Source organism: Oncorhynchus mykiss, chromosome 11, assembly GCF_013265735.2.
Source record: "Oncorhynchus mykiss isolate Arlee chromosome 11, USDA_OmykA_1.1, whole genome shotgun sequence".
NCBI lineage: Eukaryota > Metazoa > Chordata > Actinopteri > Salmoniformes > Salmonidae > Oncorhynchus > Oncorhynchus mykiss.
Window position 1 is genome coordinate 24567016 of NC_048575.1, and position 23870 is coordinate 24590885.

At 39.7% G+C, this 23870-nt stretch overlaps 1 protein-coding gene across 2 annotated transcripts; it reads right to left on the bottom strand.

The window, feature by feature from the left end:
• Window positions 1-185: 185 nt before the first annotated feature.
• Window positions 186-23765, bottom strand: cpne3 (copine III). 2 transcript variants are annotated; one of them, XM_021620575.2, is made up of 16 exons: window positions 23428-23765; window positions 21300-21440; window positions 20806-20985; window positions 16837-16911; window positions 16689-16760; window positions 16411-16491; window positions 15144-15233; window positions 12043-12141; window positions 11816-11962; window positions 11466-11599; window positions 10978-11032; window positions 3930-3981; window positions 3706-3839; window positions 3280-3516; window positions 2732-2901; window positions 2207-2348 (listed from the first exon to the last, which is right to left on the bottom strand). In XM_021620575.2, the coding sequence occupies exons 2-15, from the start codon at window positions 21429-21431 to the stop codon at window positions 2764-2766; spliced, it is 1626 nt and encodes a 541-aa protein (XP_021476250.1). In that variant the 5' UTR covers window positions 21432-21440; window positions 23428-23765; the 3' UTR covers window positions 2207-2348; window positions 2732-2763. The 2 variants fall into 2 exon arrangements, with proteins under 2 accessions (XP_021476249.1, XP_021476250.1); XM_021620574.2 differs by lacking the exon at window positions 2732-2901 and having other exon boundaries at window positions 186-2348.
• Between the last annotated feature and the right edge of the window lie 105 nt (window positions 23766-23870).

Here is a 23870-nt window from a genome sequence, read left to right on the forward strand (position 1 = left end):
GTCCAATCACATCAGATATTTTTTTGAGCTGATCCGATTAGTCAAAAGACCAATTAATGAAATTAAGAATTGAGCTGCCTTTGTAAACGCAACCTTAGAATCCTACGGAATCAATGTAACATTAAAAAAAACAAGTTGAAGCAGCAAACTTTTTTTTCCACCTAAGAAAGATGAGACACACATTGTGGTAGATAAACGACGTTTACTTGTGATCATCATACAATATTAGAAATATGCTTGATTCCTTTGGGGGAACAACAGCTATAAATGGCACAAGGCACACGTAAGGCCAGAGAGGGTGTGGTATATGGCTACGGGCTGCTCTTATGCACGACGCAACTAATTAGAACAGTAAAAAGTAATTTTTTTGTCATACCCATGGTATTCGGTCTGATATACCACTGCTTTAAGCTAATCAGCATTCAGGGCTCGAACCACCCAGGATATAATATAATATGGGACATTGACATAACTTGGAAGAGCAGAAAGAACCATTTGATTGTGTTACTTACTATACTGTAGTAGTATCTATAATATAAGGCCCTCAATTTATAGGAACCCATAAACAAATTATGAATGACAAAAGAAGTTAAAGTAAATTGTTTATCAATATTAACACAAAATGTATGCTAAAGCTGACATTTACATAATGAATATGGTCATAATTGAATTCAATTATTTATGCTCAACTGGAATAGGAACTCTGCAAGCTAGTCCATAAAGTGTCTCTGCAAGCATAATTGGCACAAGAGGAAGAAAAAACGAGCGCTCTATAGCGACTCAATACACAAACATCAAGAAATCAGCATTATTCTGGAGTGGAACGATTAATACACTATGAATGTCATTCACTCAAAAGCTGCATTCACAACACAATATCCAATTTGCTAAGCCGTCAGTTTAAAAACCTTCACTTAAAAAGAAGCATGAATTTAGCCTGTTTGAATAAACAAAATTTACCTCAAAATTATTTTGAGGACTGGATAATTACTGTAGATATAATGCTACCCACAGCTGGATAACTAATCTATACTGAGCATTAAACTTAGTAAAAATATACAAATGTGCCAAACTATAAAAAAAACATCTGATGAAGCAAGGTTTATAGTGAAATAGGGTGGCAGATAGCCTAGCGGTTAAGAGCGTTGGGCCCAAGCTGACTAAGTGAAAAATATGTCGTTGAGCAAGGCACTTAACCATAATTGCTCCTGTAAGTTGCTCTGGATAAGTATCTACTAAAAAAGGCAAAACAGTATAAAATAGGAGCAACTAAGAAGCATTAGCCTACTTAAAAAATATATATACATTGCCTAGTGAGTCTACATGCCCCTTCCACATCTTTAAAAAGGGATTTCATTAGATGTTTTTTCATACTGATCTAAACAGCCTGCTCCACATTTTCAAATTGAATGAAGTAAAGAAATTTGTCAAAATGAATTACAAAAAATGTACGTCTTTTACACCCCAGAGTTAATACTTGGTGGAAGCACCTTCGGCAGCAATTAAAGTAGTGATGGGGCAGTAATTGATAGTTACATGTCATAATATTATATTGATACTTTGACAAGTATTGATTTGTAAAAAATTATAAAAATAGTTTGGCTCGTCGGCTGTACCTGCGCCAAAACGCCAGTATTTTTCATCCTATAGCTTGTTCTCCATCCTTTTAAATAGTAAGCCAACACTTTCCTTTCCATGACTGATAAAAAAAAAGAATTATCATGCGTTCAGCAGACATATGTTTGGAACATCAAATCGCAATATATATATCGTAGGAAGAAATACAATTTAATCCCTTTTTAGATTTAGTTTTAAGGCAGCAAAATGTGACAACTGTGCAAGGGATGTGTAGACTTCCACTAGACACTGTGCATATGGGTATATTTACACATGCTTCTGGGACTGGCCTACTGACGGAGATTGGGAACAAGCCAGACTGGACCAATGTGCTGTTGGTTGCTGTACGTACACATGCAGTGTTTTGTAGAATTTTCTCCTAAAAAACTTCCATCCTGCTCAATTCAACCTGACACATGCTAGTAAGTGATGGCTAGAGCTTTGTATACCTGTCATGATCCCTTTGACACAATGATAAATAGCAGAGAGTGCTTATGGTAGCTACTGAGATGAGCGACTGTCTACTCGTCTTCGATCAGGTGGGGATGGGTTGGTTCCTCTCCTGGGCACTAGGAGGTGAGGGTGGGCATGTCTGCGGTAGCTGGCGGTGTAGGGACGGGGGCAGGGGGAGTGTCAGTGTTGGGAGGACTCAGCTTGTTCATGTTGAAGTAGGTGACCACCTGACCAGGGACTTCAGCCAACACAGACTGGGCCAGAGCTTCTTTAGGAGACTGGAGATGGAAAGAAAAGAGTGGGGAATGGAGAAAGTAAAGGGACAATTAAAGAAAATGCAGAGAGAGGCAAAAAACATTTGAGAAAATGAGTATCTATTTGTGACAACTGATCATTTAGGGCAGGCATTTTCACAATGATTAAATACCAGGCTGACAATACAGGCGTGAGCAGAACAATGCATCGAATAGGACTACTTTCATACAAAATAACCAATGACAACAATAGGGCTGGGTGAGCCCTGCAAGCAGCCATGCTCTACGATTATTCTAAGCTAGCTAGTAGCTAGGACAGGTGTACCATGGAAGCAAGCACACAGGCAGGGGTTGGGTTGAAGAAGCCAATGGGGAGTAGCTGAAGCATTTGGGGGATGTATCCCTACATTTCTACGAAGTACTGGGCTGAGGCTGGGACTCATAGGGCTGAGGCTGATGGGGCTGAGGGCTGGGACTCAGGGTCATGGGGAGGCTTCAGTTTGTGTATACTGAAGTAGGACACCACTTGTCCAGGCAACTCTGCCAGTACGCTTTGAGCAAGAGCTTCCCTGGGTGCCTGAAACAAGATGAGAAGGTACAGTAACAATGCTGGGTGGGAGAGGCTCTAAGGGTTGGGGGGGGATCGTTGAAGTGATGCAGATTTCAGCAATTTAGGATCCATGATGATTGGAAAGGAGATTTTGATAATTTGAGGTGGTTAAACCTATGCTGGGTGGCCTTAAAGCAAGTACACAGGAGACAGACTACACCCACAGACCTAGAATGAGCAGAACAGGATTCACACTCAAGTCAATGATGCCATAATTGTGGATATTTTTCTATGCTATCAACACCTCAGTCATCCTATAAACAACGTTGTAGAAACATATGGATACCATCATCCAAGCCTTTCTAGAGAGCAGAGCAGCTTTAAGCAGCATGACGATCTACTCACGTTCTGGAACTGTCTGAAGGGGACAAACTGGACTATGTCCCGTGCAGCAGTCTCTCCCGTTGGCGCTCTGAGCCGCCCGTCGTCACCGTCCAGGAACTCCATGGCGGTGAAGTCGGCCCCACCCACACCGATGATGATAATGGACATGGGCAGACGGGAGGCATTAACGATGGCGGAGCGTGTCTGGTCCAGATCCGTGATCACGCCGTCCGTTATGATCAGGAGGACAAAGTATTGCTTGGAAGAGGAGGGAGGAGAAGAGGATGAGGAGTATGAATTAGGCTATTTGAGGTTGGAATCAACAATACATGTTGTTTGAAGTACAGTAGACCAACATAGCTACTGTAGTAGGTCAAAGCTGTGTGCTGGAAAACCTTACAGTACAGACAGAGGCAGTACAGTATGTAGCATACTGTAGCTACTCACAGAGGCAGTTTTCTGCTGGGTAGCCTGCATAGCGAAGCGGGCTACATGGTTGATGATGGGAGAAAAGTTAGTGGGACCGTAGAGCTTCACCTGGGGAAGACACACTCTGTAGGCCTCCACTACACCCTCGATACCTGTAGACGCACACACAAACTGTGAAAAACTCACAAACCCTATATTACCATATTATAACTGTTTCCTTCAAAAACTGTCTGCACACATACCTGCACAGAATGGATTTGCAGGGTTGAAATTGAGAGGGAACTCATGAGAAACCTGTAAAACACAATACATCCAGAACAATTTAATGAGAATTTCTGATAGAAATAATACTTGTAGACCCAAATGGGTCCGATTGAAATGTTCAGCTTATAAAGGCTCCATAAAGCACCACATAAGTGTTAATCTATAACTGTATGTCATGCATTATAAAAGGTTTAAAAAATGTGGCACAACCCACTGTCAAATATGACAAACCTATGCTTTAAAAAAGGCCTTATATATACAGTTGAAGTCAGAAGTTAACATACACCTTAGCCAAATACATTTAAACTCGGGTTTTCACATTCCTGACATTTAATCCTAGTAATAATTCCCTGTCTTAGGTCAGTTAGGATAACCACTTTATTTTAAGAATGAAATAATAGTAGAGAGAATTATTTATTTCAGCTTTTATTTATTTCATCACATTCCCAGTGGGCCAGAAGTATACATACAGTCAATTAGTATTTGTTAGCATTGCCTTTAAATTGTTTAACTTGGGTCAAACATTTTGGGTAGCCTTCCACAAGCTTCCCACAATAAGGTCGGGTGAATTTTGGCCCATTCCTCCTGACAGAGCTGGTGTAGGCCTCCTTGCTCGCACATGCTTTTTCAGTTCTGCCCACAAGTTTTCTATAGGATTGAGGTCAGGGCTTTGTGATGGCCACTCCAATACCTTGACTTTGTTGTCTTTAAGCCATTTTGCCACAAATTGGAAGTATGCTTGTGGTCATTGTCCATTTGGAAGATCCATTTGCGACCAAGCTTTAACTTCCTGACTGATGTCTTGAGATGTTGCTTCAGTATATCCACATAATTTTCCTGCCTCATGATGCCATATATTTTGTGAAGTGCACCAGTCCCTCCTGCAGAAAAGCACCCCCACAACATGATGCTGCCACCCCCGTGCTTCACGGTTGGGATGGTGTTCTTCGGCTTGCAACCTCCCTCTTTTTCCTCCAAACATAACGCTCATTATGGCCAAACAGTTCTATTTCCCCCCCCCCCATCAGACCAGAGGACATTTCTCCAAAAAGTATGATCTTTGTCCCCATGTGCAGTTGCAAACCGTAGTCTGGCTTTTTTATGACGGTTTTGGAGCAGTGGCTTCTTCCTTGCTGAGCAGCCTTTCAGGTTATGTGGATATAGATACTTTTGTATCTTTTTCCTCCAGCATCTTCACAAGGTCCTTTGCTGTTGTTCTAGGATTGATTTGCACTTTTCCCACCAAAGTACGTTCACCTCTAGGAGACAGAACACGTCTCCTTCCTGAGTGGTATGACGGCTGTGTGATCCCATGGTGTTTATACTTGTGTACTATTGTTTGTACAGATGAACGTGGTACCTTCAGGCATTTGGAAATTGCTCCCAAGGATGAACCAGACTTGTGGAGGTCTACAATTTCTTTTCTAAGGTCTTGGCTGATGTCTTTTGATTTTCCCATGATGTCAAGCAAAGAGGCACTGAGTTTGAAGGTAGGCCTTTAAATACATCCACAGGAACACCTCCAATTGACTCAAACGATGTCAATTAGCCTATCAGAAGCTTCTAAAGACATAATTTTCTGGAATTTTCCAAGCTGTTTCAAGGCACAGTCAACTTAGTGTATGTAAACTTCTGACCAACTGGAATTGTGATACAGTGAATTATAAGTGAAATAATCTGTCTGTGAACAATTGTTGGAAAATTACTTGTGTCATGCACAAAGTAGCTGTCCTATCCGACTTGCCAAAACTATAGTTTGTTAACAAGAAATTTGTGGAGTGGTTGAAAAACAAGTTTTAATGACTCCAACCTAAGTGTATGTAAACTTCCGACTTCAACTGTATGCGATTCGGCCACCAATGGAAATGGGTGGAGTAAAAGGCCAGCAACACTCCGTATTATTCAGAGCCCCATGAAATCACACCATATATGCATTCTACAGACCCTACTGAGCAATCCCTAAAATACCTATACTGCTGCACCGAGAATGGTTCTTGCTCTAAGCAAATATGTATTCCATGTACAGTGATTCGCATTGTGTGCATTTACTTGACCATGGAACAGGTTTTAAAAGCCAGATTGAATTCAAATGTCACTTAAATATGAACAAATATGAATCATTGTTAAGACATATATCATGAATGGTGGGGACATTTATTTAGAACATTTCTGAAAACCCATGATCAGGCAGTACTTTTTTAGTGTTGCTGACGAGACGCTGATCGGGTGATGAGTTCGCAAAACAAATGCCACTGGACAGCGAAAAACAAGTTAAGCTTTATTTTTATATTTAAATTAGTTTGTACTGAGGTAGTTAAGTGTTGAGTTAAAATTACATACTGTAGCTAGCTCAGTCGTTGTTTCAAATAATGTCAGTGACATCACAGCAGCTAGATTCAATTTAGCTAGCTAGCTAGCAGGCTCAGATAAATACAAATCCCCTTGATAGAGCCATGTCACATCATGAGATTTGTAAATGAAAGAAGAACATAATAACATGAATTGAATGGAGTTTCCCAATCTTCCCCTTATCCAGATGCTGTGACAAAGCCATTTCCTAACAGACCTGCTAACTTTCTCTGATGTTACTTTAAGGTAGGAACCAACATGCAGTACATCCAGCAGGAAGAGCGGCAAGAACCATTCGTCCACCAGCTCAGGGACAAGCTACACGATTCACAGCCCCGTGTAATATTTAATGTAATTGCATTGCTGAACTTTCTGAAACTTAACGTATTTGTATTGTTTCAAAAATGTAAAAAATAAAATGTATGGTTTAAACATGTCTAATGATTATCGTTTCAGCTGTTAGTGATAATTCCCTAAGTGTTAATACATTTGTGTTAAAGGATTAAGCCTTTATGTATGTGTTATGAATGACCATAGGTGTCTGACCTTAATAGTTAATGACTTGTTTCAGGAAACTAGGCGTATGTCGCACATCACTACTAAACAGGAACATGGAACTTTCATGTGCTTTAATAACAAATGTGTATGCCATCTGTAAATAGAAATAAAATTGTTATAATACAAGCCTAGTTGGTTTAGCCACAGAAAGAGTCAGGAACCTTCCCAATAGCCATTATTGGCTGGATGAGTTCAGATTGGTCTGCCATGTGGCACACTTCTCTGTAACATGAGCTGCTCAGGTAATCCTTTCTAACGTGGCTTTTATGAAAGAAGAACTGCAAAAGTGTTGCTAATGCTCTCCACTTTCTGGAAGACAGAGTTTTGAAAACAGTGGAATGCCCAGTGGAAGCAGAGTATGATAGCTAAGGAAATGGAGAAAATTCTGGCGTTTGATTGCAAATATGCGGAGGGGGTCGAAAACACACAGAAGGCTGTTGTATAAAACACGTGCCTCTGGACTATATCTTCAAACTAAGAGCAACCATGGCATATGTGACAGAGAGAGAGAAGCATTCATCCATGTATACTGGTAAGAGAGTCTCACTAGCAACATTTTCTGATATTATACGTTTCTAATTTTGTCAAAGTCATTTTCATTGCAAGTTAAAGCATACTGTTAGCTAGCTAACATTAACTGGCTGGCTTGCTAACTAAAGTTACATGTAGGATCTGTGTAGTAGCTAATATTATTAGTATCTCAGAAAGCCATTTGCGTCACTAGTTATAGCCTAATGTTAGCTAGCTAGCTAACATTAAACTTAGTTGGTTCGCTTTAGCTACCTGCAGATTCATGCATGGTAGGAACGTTATGAGTTGGGATTAAACAAAAGACTCCATTATGCAAGTAACCATTTCACTGTACCGTTTACACCTTCTGTATCCTGTGCATGTGACAAATATTAGATTTTTTTCTTTGATATGTGTGGTTACCAGAGACGGTAATGTGAAGAACAACATGACCTGCACCAAAGTCGAATTAGGATATAACGTTAGGCTAACGTGTCCAAGTTTACAAATTCTCCGGTAGAATGCCCTGCTTTTATTTCATCGCACTCACAACTATAAGCTATTATCGGTAATTAGCTCGCCATTAACTTGTAAATAATGATCTTGTTGTGAGTTTATTTTCTGTAATAATGAATACAAATTAGCTAAAGTTAAGACATTGTCAGCTATGGTCATTATTTGAATTGGCTAGCCAGCGAACTTAACATTAGCTAGCTAACAAACAAGAAACAAACCAAAACATTGGTTAAAAAGTTGCTTTTAGTTGCATGGTTTGCTAGATTGACATATACTAAATACATTTTTACACAGATGGGTTTGTTGTTAAAATACACTACGCTATTTTTGACTACCAGGCAGCCTGTCGTTTTTGTGTTTATACTTTTTCATAATGACAATAGAATGTTCATGATGTCACTGTGACAACTGTCTACAGACATGTCGATAGACGTAGTATAAACCAGTCTTTAGTCTTGAAATCTTTGGTTGCTTAGTACCGTACTCACTCTGTTTCGCACATGGCCTCACGTGGGAATCCTTAAAGAGATGGGTGGGGCTAAAGCTTAAGAGGGTGTGAACAATGCTGAATGGGTGTAAACAAAATCTCTCCAGCAGGTGTACCAAAACATTCAAGGGCTATTTTCTCAAAAGTGGGGTTACAAGTTTTTCAATTTTCAAAGCAGAATTACTTTCCCATTGTTCCTCAACTGTAGTGTATGATATACAATTTTCTAGCTCTGAGTTTCTACTTTTATCCAATGTAAAAAAAAAACACGAGGGTCATGATACAAGAAATGTATGTATGTGTTATAAAATTACCAAATGGATCTGACTTTAAATTAAGTATAGTGTCATGCGATAGTCTTTATGGATGTCTTATGAATGACCGAAGGTGTCTCACTTCAAACTAAGTATTACAGGACACTACATAAAGTGTCATTAAATAGGTTATTAACATTCTGCTGATTTATGAAGGTTCTCACGATCCACAGGTTACTGTAGGGAAAAGCTTGTGTGTGTATGTGTCAGAACCAAGATGATTTGGAATAGTCCAACCTGAGACTAACGCACCAAGTATTCCTCTTACGAGTCCAGGCCTCGATTACAACCTGTTACATTGGTGCCAACATTTTGTGGCTCATCTTTCAGCAAGGGGAAGTGGGTGAATGTGTCAAAGACTTGACTGGGCACAGCACCGCGCGGTATGGCTTGTTTTTGTTGTGTGCGTGTTCGTTTACTGAGAAACATGTAACTTGGTTCCAGAAAAAATACATTTTCAATTTCTTTAGGTTGGGGTGCTTTCTTCAAGGTAAGAGTTTCTTGGTGTAACGTCCTCCCCAGACTATTGCACACACAGCACATATAAGCCTGGGACATCAACCATTCAAAGTTGGCCTTAGTGGGAGTGCCCATACAATTCTAAGGGAGTGACCTTACTGAGTAAAGTATTTGTCATTGTCACTATTTAACGCAGTCAAAAAGTCATAATTATTGCTAATCCCTGCCCATCCATCTTCTTAAAATGTGATTTTAAACCTAACTAATGTTGCACAAGTTTGGTGCGTTGGGCCACCAGACCTTCCGGGCATTTGGGCAGAAGTGTCTGGGAATGAGATTAGGTGTAATGTGACAGGACATCACTTCAGAGTGTACGCCATCCTTCATCACAACATGCAACCCTTTATAAAGCATGTGCTTACATCATATTTGACATGGGTGATTACGCCACATGACAGATGCTTTCTAACACATGTAGTGCTTATAAAGGCATTAGGGCTTTATGAAGCCTTTAAAAACTGAACGTCATTTCATGCGGGATCGCGATGTTCACAATCTCAGCAACCCAGAACTAAAATCTTGCCTAATAGATTGGTGAGAAGGTAGAGCTCCCTTTGTATCCGGAATTAATTTAGCCTTTCATTTTAGTCATTGAGCGCTGTAGAGTTTTTTTCTTGTGTCAATGAATTTGTGACATTCCTGGATTACTCATTGCATTAATAAAGTCTGATTTAAATCAACAAATACAATTGTTTAAACAAAGTTAAGGGTTAAAGATTGTGAATATCTGGCTGTGTTGGCAAAATCACTAAATAGTCAAGCGGGGAGAGGCTGACAGTTGTCACAGTTCTAAGACCAATCAGAAATGTCCAGCTAACCCTACGCTAATGACAACATTGGATATCAAAACTGAACTTGGATCTGCGTTAAGTAGCAATGATATCCTTCTCCACTGTCATTTTACGACGGCTATCTCAAACCAGTCATGACTATTCAAAAAAAATCACGTTCTTTCCAGCAAATTTCTTAGTTACATGGTAGGGTTGGACGGTATTCCGTATATGCCATATACCAGGGTATTTGGAAAAAGTCATGGGATGGTTTTCCAAACCTATTTCTTTGAAGTTTTTCAACAAAATGTAATATTTGTAGCTACTTTTTAAAGTGAATCCCTGCTGTCAACTTGTGCAATACGTTAGGAGATAAAGCAGACTGTCTTCTTCATTTCAATGGTTACATTATTTTACATTATGAAGCTTACCATAGTTCCCTAGAACAGCTGAGCCAGTCAGGTGTTTGTAAATATCACAACGGGAGAAAGTGGGAGCTGGTGAGTCCATAGCGTTCTATATCTACCGGCGAGTCCCTGTTATGCAGTGCAGGAGGTGACGAAGTTATGCTTGCATGCAATTCACTACTAAATGTTTGCCATCAGATATCGTATAATGTCTTTCTGCCAGAAGTCAGAGCTCTGGATGCCATTTTGTCCCTGAGCTTCCTACTAGTGGTTTTTACTCCTTCGTTCTCTTCTCTGCTCTGTGTACACATGCTACTCTTCCTTCAAAAAAGCATGCATCACAACTTTGTTAATTTGCACAATTTCGCTCATAAAATGTCCACACTCACCAAAAATGACATTCGTTAGCAACTAGCTTGTTTGACTTTGTGGATTTGCAATTAGTTTGTTCGTTTTCGCTCATTAGCGTTTAGCTAACAGTGGCGGCAAAATGTGATTTCGCTATTAGTTTGTGATAGGGTTTTCTTGCATTATCCTGTTACATGCATCTGTCCACAAGAGATAATGATGTTCACCATATGAAAATCCATATTTACCTGCCAGGTAGGTGGGATCTGTGCTCCAAAGCCAAAGGCAGGGAACATTTTGTCACTGCAGGGAACATTTCAGTCAGATACTTCCCTATCATTCAAAACAATGATACAACCACAATGGAAACTAAGAGGCAGGATCATATCCTCACACCTTGTCTATGGAAACCACCTCAGTCTAACTAAAGAGCTAACTTGCATCAGCACATTCCATCATTAAACATGAACATCCACACACACACACACTATCCTAATCAATAACATTGACACATACAACTATTGCCTAAGGTTAACAGAATGTAAAGCCAGATAAATGGTAAGAATGGTATTTTTGCATCCAACAGCTCCAGGGGCAGGCAGTTCAAGCAAAAACATACAGCACCATTGCATTTACATGGGGAAAAATAAATTATTCAGCATATTATGGGTGTGAGTTTCCCATACACTGCACCATATATAATGTAGCATATGGGGAGTAGTACAGGTCAGATTACCTGTCGTAGTCTTGGATCACCATGCCAACGGACCAGATGGCAGACAGGTATTCATTGACCCCTTGTGGACTGATGTAGTGGAGAGACTGGGGAGACTTGGGGTCACCGTTTGACCCGGTGAAGTCAATACCCACCTACAGATGGAGAGGGAGACCGAGAGACTAAGCTTATTGTGGTGGCAGTTCAATTCAATGAACTTTATTCAAGACATTTTTGCTGGCAGGCATAGGACACAAATTGAAAGACAATGAATAATAAAAACAAACAAGTGCGATGTACAACACAGAAAAACTCTGCATGAAAGGGCCATTTCTGTGCTAGAGGTCATTTAGAGAGAAATCTTTACTCACAGTGAAGTTGATCTGGCAACCTCCCATGATGTAGTCCAGGAAGGTATACTCCTTCACCACCTGACACAGCTTCACACTCACCACACCAGAGTTTTTGTATCCCTTCTTCTTCTGTTGCTTTTTACTGTTGATACACTCAAACTCAGCCTGGGGAGGGACAGAGGAGCAAGGATGAGAAGAACCACACAGGCTGACACACGCAGAGTAACCCTTGCACTCCATCTCACCGGTGAGGAGCGCGATGCCTCTTGCAGACGTGTCATGGTGGTCTCAAAGATTCCAATGAGGTCATGAGATCCATCATTGTCATAGTCGTAGCACTCCACCTTAGGACGAGCATAGAGTCTGAGTTAACAGGTTAGCAACAAGCCACAAAATGACTCCTCAAAAAGGTGTGTAACATGAACACACAAACGGTTTCAAACCCCAAACAAACATCATTCACATCACACTCAGTAAGAATCAGACCGCGGGTGAACAAGATCATGCAATGGAAAACACCAAACCAAGACGGCAAACCAAACTCAGAGCAAAGGTAACACACACTAATTAACTAACACTAATGCACAACAAAAAGATGCCATGATGACAGAGGCTTCATCAACTTCCGCCATTTGTCCAACAAAGACAATATGGATGTCTATGGAAGGGCTGGAACCGTGGCTATCAGTACAGGATGGATACAGCCTACTACAGGGTAAGTGTTCCCCACCCATTCCAGTCTTCCACTACTGACTAGTCACTTCACCCTTCTACTGAAGGCACATGAGGTTGGAGTTGGACACACACACCGTGGTAGATGACCTGGGTTTAAATTTGTTTCCTGCTCGATTGAGCTTGTCTGTGACATTGAAACCAATGAAAGAGTCCTTTAAGTGTAGGCACAGGCAGGCTCAATCAAACCTCCAAAAAATTTGAACCCAGGTCCGATGGTAACTCACATGTCCTCCAGTGTGGGTATCAGTTGTTCCTTAAAAGACTGCATTAGGGGTATTTACAGCTGAAAAATCACCAATTGTCAACATCAATCAATGCCCTCAAATGCTGTACAGATTATGTACAGTAGTAGTCCACTTAGCTAATAGTAGAGAAAGATAACCATTTAAAATCTACTAAAAAACTTGAGAGTTAATGCAGTTATTTTCCCCCCGCTCTGTTTAAAACTGTTAACAAGTACAGTCACCTCCAACATTATTGGCACCCTTGATAAAGATAAGCAACAAAAAAAAAGACTATAATATAAATAATACTAAACTATATTGTTTGCCCTCCAAAATTGGGGAAATTATATTATTTTACACTAATACAATTGCTCAGAGAAAGAGATTGTTAAACTAATAAAAAAAAATCTGAAAAAGATAGCACCCCTGAAGAGTCTTATAAAATCTGCATTAACATTCTACTTTTTTCAAGTTAATCTCAGTTTAAGGAACTTTATTGTGGCCAAACATGGCTTCCTGTTTCACTGGGGTATAAAAATGAGGCAACCCACATGTAAAATATATATTTTTTTTTTTAAATTAAAAAACATGTCAACCATCACCATGGGGAAAGGCAAAGAACTCAAAAATTAAGAGACGGGGTAATGATTTTTGCCCTTCATACATTGTCTTCAGAAAGTATTCATACCCCTTGACTTATTCCACATTGTGTTACATCCTGAATTCAAAATGGATTTGATTTTTTTCTACATACAATAACACATTATAAAAGTGAGAACATAAGTGAGAAGTTTTAGCAAATTTACTGAAAATGAAATACAGAAATACCTCATTTACATAAGAATTCACAGCCCTCAGTCAATACTTTGTAGAAGAACCTTTGGCGGCGATCACAGCTGAGTCTTTTTTTGGTAAGTCTCTAAGAGCTTTGCACACATGGATTGTACAATATCTGCCCATTATTCAAGCTCTGTCAAGTTGATTGTTGACCATTGCTAGACAGCCATGATCAGGTCTTGCCATAGATTTTCAAGCAAATTTAAGTCAAAACTGCCTGTGTTTAGCTGTATTCTTTTTCTTATCCTCCCCCAAAAAACATCTTAGTCATTCCACGGAGGGCCGAGTGTCTGCAGGTTTTCGCTCCTCCCTTGTGCTTGATTGATGAATTTAGATCACTAATTAACTCCCTTCACCTGGTTGTCTAGGTCTTAATTGAAAGGAAAACCCAAAACCAGCAGACACTAGGACCTCTATGGAATGAGTTTGACACCCCTGCCATAGCTAGTCTTTGCCGATGATAGGTATACCCATAACATAATGCAGCCACCACCATGCTTGAAAATGTGAAGAATAGTACTCAGTGATGTGTTGGATTTGCCACAAACATAACTTTTTGTCTAGAATATAAAGTGTTAATTTCTTATCGCCCATTCCCCCCCCAGTATTACTTAAGTGCCTTGTCGCAAACAGGATGCATATTTGGGAATATTTTTATTCTGTACAGGCTTCCTTTTCTCTCTGTCATGTAGGTTAGTATTGTGGAGTAACTAAAATGTTGATCCATCCTCAGTTTCCTCATATCACAGCCATTAAACTGTTTTAAATCGCCATTGTCGCCAATGCATCATGGTGAAATACCTGAGCAGTTTCCTTCCTCTCTGGCAACCGAGTTAGGAAGGACACCTGTATCTTTGTAGTGACTGGGTGTATTGATACACCATCCAAAGTGTAATTAACTTCACCATGCTGGAAGGGATATTCATTCAGCATCTTCTTTTTTGCTGTTGCTGACATCTACCAAATCGGTGCCTGCCCTTCTAAGCGAGGCATTGATAAACATCCCTGGTCTTTGTGGTTGAATCTGTGCTTGAAATTCACAACTCGATTGAGGAACCTTACAATGATCTGTATGTGTGGAGTACAGAGATAGGGTAGTCATTAAAAAATCATGTTAACCACTATTACTCAACAACTTATTATGCAATTCGCTTAGCACATAATTGTGCCAATAATTGACACCTATCTTTCTGATGCAAAAAAAAAAACTTGTTAAACAGAATCTTTCTCTGAGCAACTGTATTCGTATAAAATAATAATTTCCCCCCTTTTCTTGCATATAATATAGCTCAGTATTTGTATTATTTATACAATCTGTTTTGCTTTTTTTTATCAAATGGTGCCAATAATTGTGGAGGTGAACGTATCTTAAGGTTATTACCTGTGTTATTATCATGCAAACCACACACAATTCCAGAAAAGGTGTTACACCAAAACATTCCCCAAATCAAATACAAAAGATATGGAATAGTTCAGTGTCTGTGCGGTAAGAGTTGCTGATGTGTAAGGTAGGTTAGTACTGGTACAGGTGTGGTTGTGGGTCTACATACCTTTATATGTTTGTCCATGTCTCCTCCACACAGGGACTGCAGGGGGATCCTGAATGGTTTCCATGTTGGGTTCAGGTTGTTCTTCACCACCTTATTTATGCAGGGCACAGGGACAAATATGGTAACTGTTATCTGTATCGCATTACCACTAACCACAATCTGTATCACAACACCAGTGTCTGGACACAGTACAAGAGCAGACACTCATTAGCTACATAGCATTTGGTTCAATCACATTAGAGGCATCTGGACAGAGAATAGGAGGAGAGTAATGAGTTTCTAGACAAAAGGACCATGCAAATGTTATACTGTTTCCAGTGTCAGTCAGTGAACACAGTGCACAATACTGATTGATGGGCATTTGAAATTATTTCACGATTTGAATAATAACGAAGTAAATAAAAAAAATGCGCTACACTCTTGACCAATCAGAATGATGCAAAATGCCACAACAGCAGACAGCGCGCAGTTGTTTTCAGGGTGCTAGCTCGGGAGGTTTTGGGCTAAGGGTAGCCTCGGCTAACAGCAAAGGTGAAAGAAGTCCGATGTTCACTATCAAAGAACTGATTGTTTAAAAAATGATATCTGGTGAGTATTTTGCATTGATCCGTTGGAGAGCATGTAGGCGAATCCCTGAAGTGGGGAAAATAGCAAAACGTTGGAGGGCTAAATGCGCTATGATAGTAAAATGTATTTTCTTGTAAAACTTAATTAGCTTGAAAATAAAACTACTTTTTGCGTCCTCAGAACTGTAGGCTACATTTACAATGCCCAACTGTAAACAACGTACTGTCAAAGCCACATGTCTGAAGCAGCAGTGGCTCAATGCGGTGTACATAAACACTACATTCTTACGTTTGTTGTTTTATTAAATTAAGCATTTCAAATGTCGTATCCTTGTGTGCAACAATGTCACATGGACAATTTCATTTAGACAACGCTTTTCATTGTTAAAATAGGCCTCTTTTTCATTGTTGCCAAAACTGAACTCACAAGTCTGTTAGGACATCCGGATATTCGATTAACCGTGCCATCTCTAGTGTGCAACAGGATATTACGTAGTCTATGGTTATTGCCGTCACATTTCACACAGACAATAAAACTGCCTTTAACATTCACAATATGCAAAAGAGCAGGAGTACAGTATGTGCTGCATAACTGAATGGAAGTCGTATGTAGTTGTAAAACCAGTTAAGAAGTCTCCTTTGAAATGGGCCGTATGAGAGTCTGTGTTGTACTCCATAGAAATGTCTATGGTGTATTGTACCTCCGTTCTGTGAGCCAGCTGCCATCCCGTCTCTGTCTGCTTGTAGAACTCCAGGTAAGGATCAGACTTCCCAAAGAAATCCTGGAAACAGCCTTATATGTCAAAACATTGTAAGTCATAAAATGTCACACAACAGACACAAGCAACTCAGCTAACTATTGTGATGCTTTATTTCCCTCAATTATTGGCTTTACAGAGCAGCAAGTATCACTTCAACAGATTTGTCACTCATGGGATGACCCGTGCTTGGTGCACATTCTTCAATATTGTATCAATACCTTGTTGTCCAGTTTCCTTGCTTCAGCCTCAAAATTCACCACCCTGTTGTCTTTTATTTCTTCAGCAATTATCTACAAAGAAAATAAAACAGTAAATAAAATAAAAAAAGACAACGATAAACAACAAACATCTCTGTAAATGACTCACTGTAATGGTTCCTCTTCCTGCAGGCCTGTTGTTCTTCAACACCAGTGGTCTAGTATGCTTTCTACTAGACACCACCTGGAAAAGACAATTTGATGCGTAAGAAACACTTGTAATGTAAATGGCCACTTAAGCAATAATGCCCGAGGGGGTGTGGTACATTGGCCATATACCGCGGCTAAGGGCTGTTCTAATGTGCGACTCGAAGCGGAGTGCCTGGATACAGCCCTTAGCCGTGGTATATTGGCAATATACCACAAATCCCTGAAGTGTCTTACCTCTATTATGAACTGGTACCCGGTTTATAAAATGTATTACAAACCAGGTAGTTTGAATTCTGGATGCTGATTGGTTGAAACAGTATTCAGCTGTGTGTATATAAGACAATGTAACACATTTATGATGAAGAAATACTTGTTTACAGTTCTATTTATGTTGGGTTTGTGGCCAATGTACCATGGCTGAAGGCTGTATCCAGGCGCTCTGCCTTGCATCGTGTACTGTGCCTATCATAAGTATTCACCCTCCTTCAATTTCTTAAAATGTCATTGTTACAAAGTGGGATTAATCACTTAAATGTAACTAAATATAATCAAACATTTTATCTACGCAATACATAAAAGTAATTATTTATCACAAGGTCCATAAACTATAACTATTAATGCTGCATACTCAAAGGTCAAAATATCACCTTCCTGGTAAAACTAGTTATAAATTGCTAAGGTGTAATCACTTTTGAGGAGAAGCTCAAGTACATATTCGTATTTTAAAATTTGTACTATTTTATGATTATTTCCTATTCAACAATAACTATGAATAAGGCTTGAAATTACATATGCTTTCTAAATATAGCATAATCAAACTATAAAATTACTAACTAAGATTTCACCTTCCTTATAACTGTAAAATACATTTTTGTATGTTTAGCGTTAGAGAAAGCATTTGCATATTTTCTAAAGGTATCTCCTGATCAAAACGTATTGCTGTGAAAGTCTCACAAAACTCTCTCTTAGCTTCCTGAACTCGCTAGGAACTCACCTTTCATCTCGTGTCAACATTGTCCGTCTACGACAAACAGAAAGTGTTTGTTCAAAATCAATTAATTATTTTCGATCTCTGAATGGCCTACCGTGGTGAAACCACTATCTCTTGCTGCGCTATGATGTAACGATTGCAGGCATGTCAGTGGCTGTGATGTAGGGTTCAGACAGTTTATGTACAGTCAGAAGAGCACATTAAATGGTAGGAGGGACATCCCAGTTTCAAGTGGTTTCAGATTTCACATCCTACATCACACATGCTCAGACAAAAATACTAGTTTGTCTGCGGGAACCAGGGCTATCACTCAAAGCAAGCCATTTTGATCTACGGTGTCTATTGATCGATTTATAAGCGGAAATGTCAGTCGGAACCGGTACCAGAACCACGCAGGTTCCTGTTACATCTAAGAGGTTTTAAAATGATTTGTCAGCGATCAACACAAAAAACGTAACTGTTTTTTTTTAAGATTAATGAAAAATAAAACACTACCATATCTTAATAAAATAAGCATTCACCCATTAGTCAATACATATTAGAAACATGTTGGGTAAGTCTCTTAAGAGCTTTGCACACCTGGATTGTGCAATATTTGTCCATTATCTGTCAAGGTGTTGGGGATCTTTTCAAGCAGATTTAAATCCAAACTAACTCGGCCCCTCACAATCATTCACCGTCTTCTTGGTAAGCAACTCCAATGTAGATTTGGCATTGTGTTGTAGATTATTGACCGACTGAAAGGTGAATTCCTCTCCCAGTGTCTGGTGTAAAGCAGACTGAAGCAGGTATTTGTCTAGGATTTTGCCTGTGCTTAGCTCCATCCAGATTCTTTTTAGGCCATACATATTAGAAACATGTTGGGTAAGTCTCTTAAGAGCTTTGCACACCTGGATTGTGCAATATTTGTCCATTATCTGTCAAGGTGTTGGGGATCTTTTCAAGCAGATTTAAATCCAAACTAACTCGGCCCCTCACAATCATTCACCGTCTTCTTGGTAAGCAACTCCAATGTAGATTTGGCATTGTGTTGTAGATTATTGACCGACTGAAAGGTGAATTCCTCTCCCAGTGTCTGGTGTAAAGCAGACTGAAGCAGGTATTTGTCTAGGATTTTGCCTGTGCTTAGCTCCATCCAGATTCTTTTTAGGCCATGGCTGCGGATCTGACTTTTTCGGGTTGGGGGATCTTTAGTCAGCTGACTAAAAGATCCAGAGCTTCCCGAAGATTCTGCACATGTGTATTCTCTACTTCATGCGCAGAGAACAGGCTACTCAGGCGAATGGTGGTTGTTTTATTAATAAAGTTAAATCAAGCTGAATCAATGTCTGCAAGATCTCACATAATGATCACAGTATTCTACAGAACAGAACCAAATATAATAGCATAGTATAACATTACTGTAAGACACAAACACCACCGCATTCAATCGCGAATGAGTTTTACCCATAGTAAATCAGTCATTTGATCTCAAATCAGTTTCATGGGGATATGCACTTTGATCTTGAGTTAGAGTGTTGTCGTAGTAGCCTACAGTGTTGTTTTGAATGATGTACAGTGAGCTAATTTTAGTGCAGATGGTGTTAAACTGTAGCATTAGCATAGCCTACCTGTGCATTTTGCCTAGTGGCACGCGATGTTGAGAAGAATGTGGTGGTGTTTTCGTCTTATAGCAACGTTATATAACTTCGCTATTATATTCGGTTCTGTTATGTAGAATACTGTAATCATTACGTGATCATGCAGACATCGATTCAGCTTTATCTCATGTTGATCTAACCTCACCTGTAGCCAGTTATCTGCACGTAAAGTAGAGAATATACAGGATACAAGTTTTGAAATATGTTTTACTCTGTAAAAAAAAGAAGGGGGGGTGGATACCACACCGCCTCAGGCCTTATTGCCTACATTGACACCGGTGCACTTGAGACAGACAAAGTCCATACAGACTGTTTGATCAGCCGCCTGAACAAACAGTTAAAAGAAACCTTTAGTGTCAAGTCACAGATTGCACAGCCACTGCACATCTACATAGGGGTTGTATGCACTGTGCAGGATGCTAACTCTCCACGTGAGTGACAGTGGGACACTGACCGGAATCACCAAAACAGACTACTGTTGGACGCTGATTGGTTAAAACCGCAATCCAGCCGGTGTCTATTCCACAAGTTACCACCGGCTAAAGCTATGATGTTGAAATGCCTATTTACCCTGTTCCATCTCACTGCGCAATTCACTGTCTCATTAGCCCAGCCAGACAATTTATAAACTTGATTTCCACTGTAAAAAGCATCTAGACATTATCTGCCATTTCTTTTAGACTAGCAATTGCTTTTCAATAGCAGAGATTTATATAAAACTTGTGGGAGTCAGGACGAGACAGAGAGGCAACTTTTCTCAGCCAGTCAAAATCATGAATCAGCGTAATTTCTACAGACTTAGAAATAAATGTCTGTAGAAAACAGCTTAAACAAATGCAAATACTTTGCTGTTATTCTAGCTGCACTGTTTTACGTGACTAAGTTAGCCGTAGTTGGCTAGCTAGCAAGCAAGGGATATTGCCAGCCAGTATGGCAATATAACATCTAGAACGAACAACTGGGTGGTTCCATAGATGCAGAACTAAAAAAGACTTAATGACTGGGTCACGTCTCGGGTCACGTTTCGGGCAACCGAACCGATAGAAGCTTGGGTAGCAACCCTAGATTTGTGCCAGGACTATATCTCGTGGAAGGATGAAATAGTAAGAATAAATTCATCAAAATAAAGTTTAACTAAAATATATCAATCAATATTTGAATATGTTGGTAACCCGTTGTATAAAAAGTGATGCCCTCGAAGTCGGTGTTTGGCCCAACAACACCCGTGCCAATATATCCTCCAAACACCGGCTTCTCTGGCTTTATTAAGTGAGGAGGGGAAAAAAAAAGACCTCACCTGGCCCAAGGTACACTCCAGCTCTCCCAGGAAATCATCATCACTTAGGTCAACAGTTTTATTGTCGATGTCGTAAATTCCAAACTTCAGCTTTTGCACTATTTCAAAGTAGTAATCGATGATGAACTTCTTGGCAAACTTTGGCGCAAGGCAATTCTGTACCTTCTCTGTGCGGCCCACCTACGAACACAAAAAATTCAGCCAGTTAGTAATCAAAACATACACATTCTCACACCCTCATGAAACTAATCAACAACATCAAGTGATACTGATTTGGACCAACATTTCAGATTCTTCCTGGAAATAGTTAATGCTCGCTTTAGCCATTCTACAACGCTGAGATGCTTTCCCAAACAGTCAAGCGGAATACTGATTCAAGCTAATCAATTATGCATGATGATGGCTTTGGGGAGAAATCTTTTTTTTTGCCTAGTTGGGTTAACATTTTAACAATGTCACAGTGTTTCTTGGGCAAACAAGAATCTGTGACTGACCTCGTACCACTGTGACCCAGTAGTGTTCATGAGAAGAACACACAGTGGGTCAGACTTGGAGCCAATGTCCTTGTCCAGAAGATTCTCACAGGAGACAGTCAGCTCCACCTTTGTCACACACTGTGTCGCCATTGGACCTGCCTGTAACAGAGGAGAGACAGATAATGTCCCTAGGCAAAATTAAACAATCTGTGAGCTACTGTACATACAAGCATCCAAAGATGTGTTTTTCTAACTAGGTTTGATGTAAGTTTGCTTTTATTACAGATACTTTACCAACATTAACTGTGAGGCTAGGCAATAAACCTGAGTAGCAAGGGTGTGGACAGCTAAGCTAAATGTCTAACGTCAGTATTGTTTTGACTGTTGACGCACTACAGTAGGAAACATTAGCTATTATTATTTTATTAAAAAATTACAAATATTATATAAATACAGCTGAGTTAAAGCTGCACTATGTAACTTTTTGAGCCAAATGTGAGTTATAGATCTGTCTATCTCAATGAAAGCATGTTGAAGAAGCGGTAGAGCTGTTCTGTGTCTGCTATTTCTATGCTTCCCATTCTTAAGTTTTGCTTTTTAGTCTTTTACTTTCGTACACCAGATTCAAACAGCTGAAAATAAAATATTTTTGGTCATTGAAAAGATATTTCACAGCCGTTTAGATGGTACAATGATTCTCTACACTATGCATTGCTTGTTTTGTCACAAACTGAAACTAGGCAAACTGTTAGAATTTTAGCAACCTGGAAATGGTGGAGCGATTTCCCCACAAAATGGCTTCATTAGACAGAAATACCCCCTCAGACTATCCCGCAGGTGAAGAAGCTGGATATGGAGGTCCTAGGTTGGCGTGGCATGCGGTTGTGAGGCCAGTTGGACATACTGCCAAATTCTCTAAAATAATGTTGGAGGCAGCTTATGGTAGAGAAATGAACATTCAATTCTCTGGCAACAGTGCCAGTGGACATTCCTGCAGTCAGCTTGCCAATTGCACACTCACTCAAAACTTGAGATATCTGTGGCATTGTGTTGTGTGACAAAACTGCACATTTTAGAGTGGCCTTTTATCGTCCCCAGCACAAGGTGCACCTGTTTTACTTTATTTCACTAGGCACATCAGTTAAGAACAAATTCTTATTTACAATGATGGCCTACCCCGGACAATGCTGGGCCAATTGTGCGCAGCCCCATGGCACTCCCAATCATGGCCGGCTGTGATGCAGGCTGGATTCGAGCCAGGGACTGCAGTGCCTTAGACCTCTGCGCCACTCGGGAGTCAAATAATGATCATGCCATTTAATCAGGTTCTTGATATACCACACCTGTCTGGTGGATAGATTCTTGGCAAAGGAGAAATGCTCACGAAAAGGGATGTAAACAAATTTCTGGACAACATTTGAGAGAAATACGTTTTTTGTGCCTATGGAACATTTCTGGGATATTTTATTTCAGCTCATGAAACCAACACTTTACATGTTACGTTTATATTTTTGTTCAGTGTAGAAGGAAAATCGTTTATCGTCCCTGAGCTCTGACTTCTCCCACATACGGACCTCTGGCATCACCGACTTCAAAAATGACCTCAATTACAGCATTTTCTTTCAGGAGTTAAAATAACAGAACACAATTTATGAAAATAAATACTAATTATTTTTTAACCCTAATTTTACAAGCATGATAGCTGTACCTTTAGTTTATGAATGACCATGAGCTAATTAGCGTTTCTCGACGCATTCGAAGCACATCTAACTAGTATTTACGACTTAACTAATAGTAATTATCACCTTCCCACTTGGTTATGAACGTAGCACAAATTAATCATACTGTAGATGGGGCGTGGGAGCAGAGTTAGGCTACTTGTTAGCTAGCTAATTTATTAACATAACTAGCTATATATCAGTATTAGCTATGACATAGTAATCGAAAACAGTTGTGGCGGTCTTTCTATCCTGGTTTTGGTTTGACATGTAACGTTAACTGACAGCTGGCTAGCTTGCTGTTTCTCTAGCTAGCTAACGTTAGCGGTTTCTATTAGCTCCTGAAACACAACGCGTTAAACAATTTTACATCAATAGCTAAACATAAACAAGCCATGCACGGTATTATTTATTAACTAGATTCTTACCTAAATTAGTTTACTTTACAATACTCCCTGAAATAATCTGTGTGCTACTCGGATCAAGAGCTGTTCCACAACTGTTCAGTGTCGAATGGACCCTCCGGCCCAAACCCCGCCTTGGGTGTGTCCCAGATACATACTTTGCGTAGTGTCGAAACCAAACGGACCAAAATGGAGAGGGACCACTGAATGTGTCCAATTAGAACCCTTGTTTTTTTTGTCGCGAGCCCTTAACGGGTTGCAACGGTGAGAAACGGGTCTCATATAATTATATATTCTGTTGATTTCCGTTCTGACTACGGAACCTATGAAGTAGCTTCTTGTTTCTAGTCGACACCATAACCAGAGGACGTATTTTGCCAAGATGCATTTAAGATAGCCATTAAAAAAAAGTTTTGAAAAGCATTTTATTTTACCTTTATTTAACTAGGCAAGTCAGTTAAGAACAA

Bases quoted from the DNA above. Each gene is read 5' to 3' on its own strand.
- cpne3 (XM_021620574.2), bottom strand. From the start codon at position 21,431: ATGGCGACACAGTGTGTGACAAAGGTGGAGCTGACTGTCTCCTGTGAG. The intron at 16,761-16,836 runs GTGAGTCATTTA...TTTTCTTTGTAG, and splicing joins CAGGAAGAGGAACCATTACA to ATAATTGCTGAAGAAATAAA. The intron at 3,840-3,929 runs GTATGTGTGCAG...GTGCGTCTACAG, and splicing joins TGCAAATCCATTCTGTGCAG to GTATCGAGGGTGTAGTGGAG.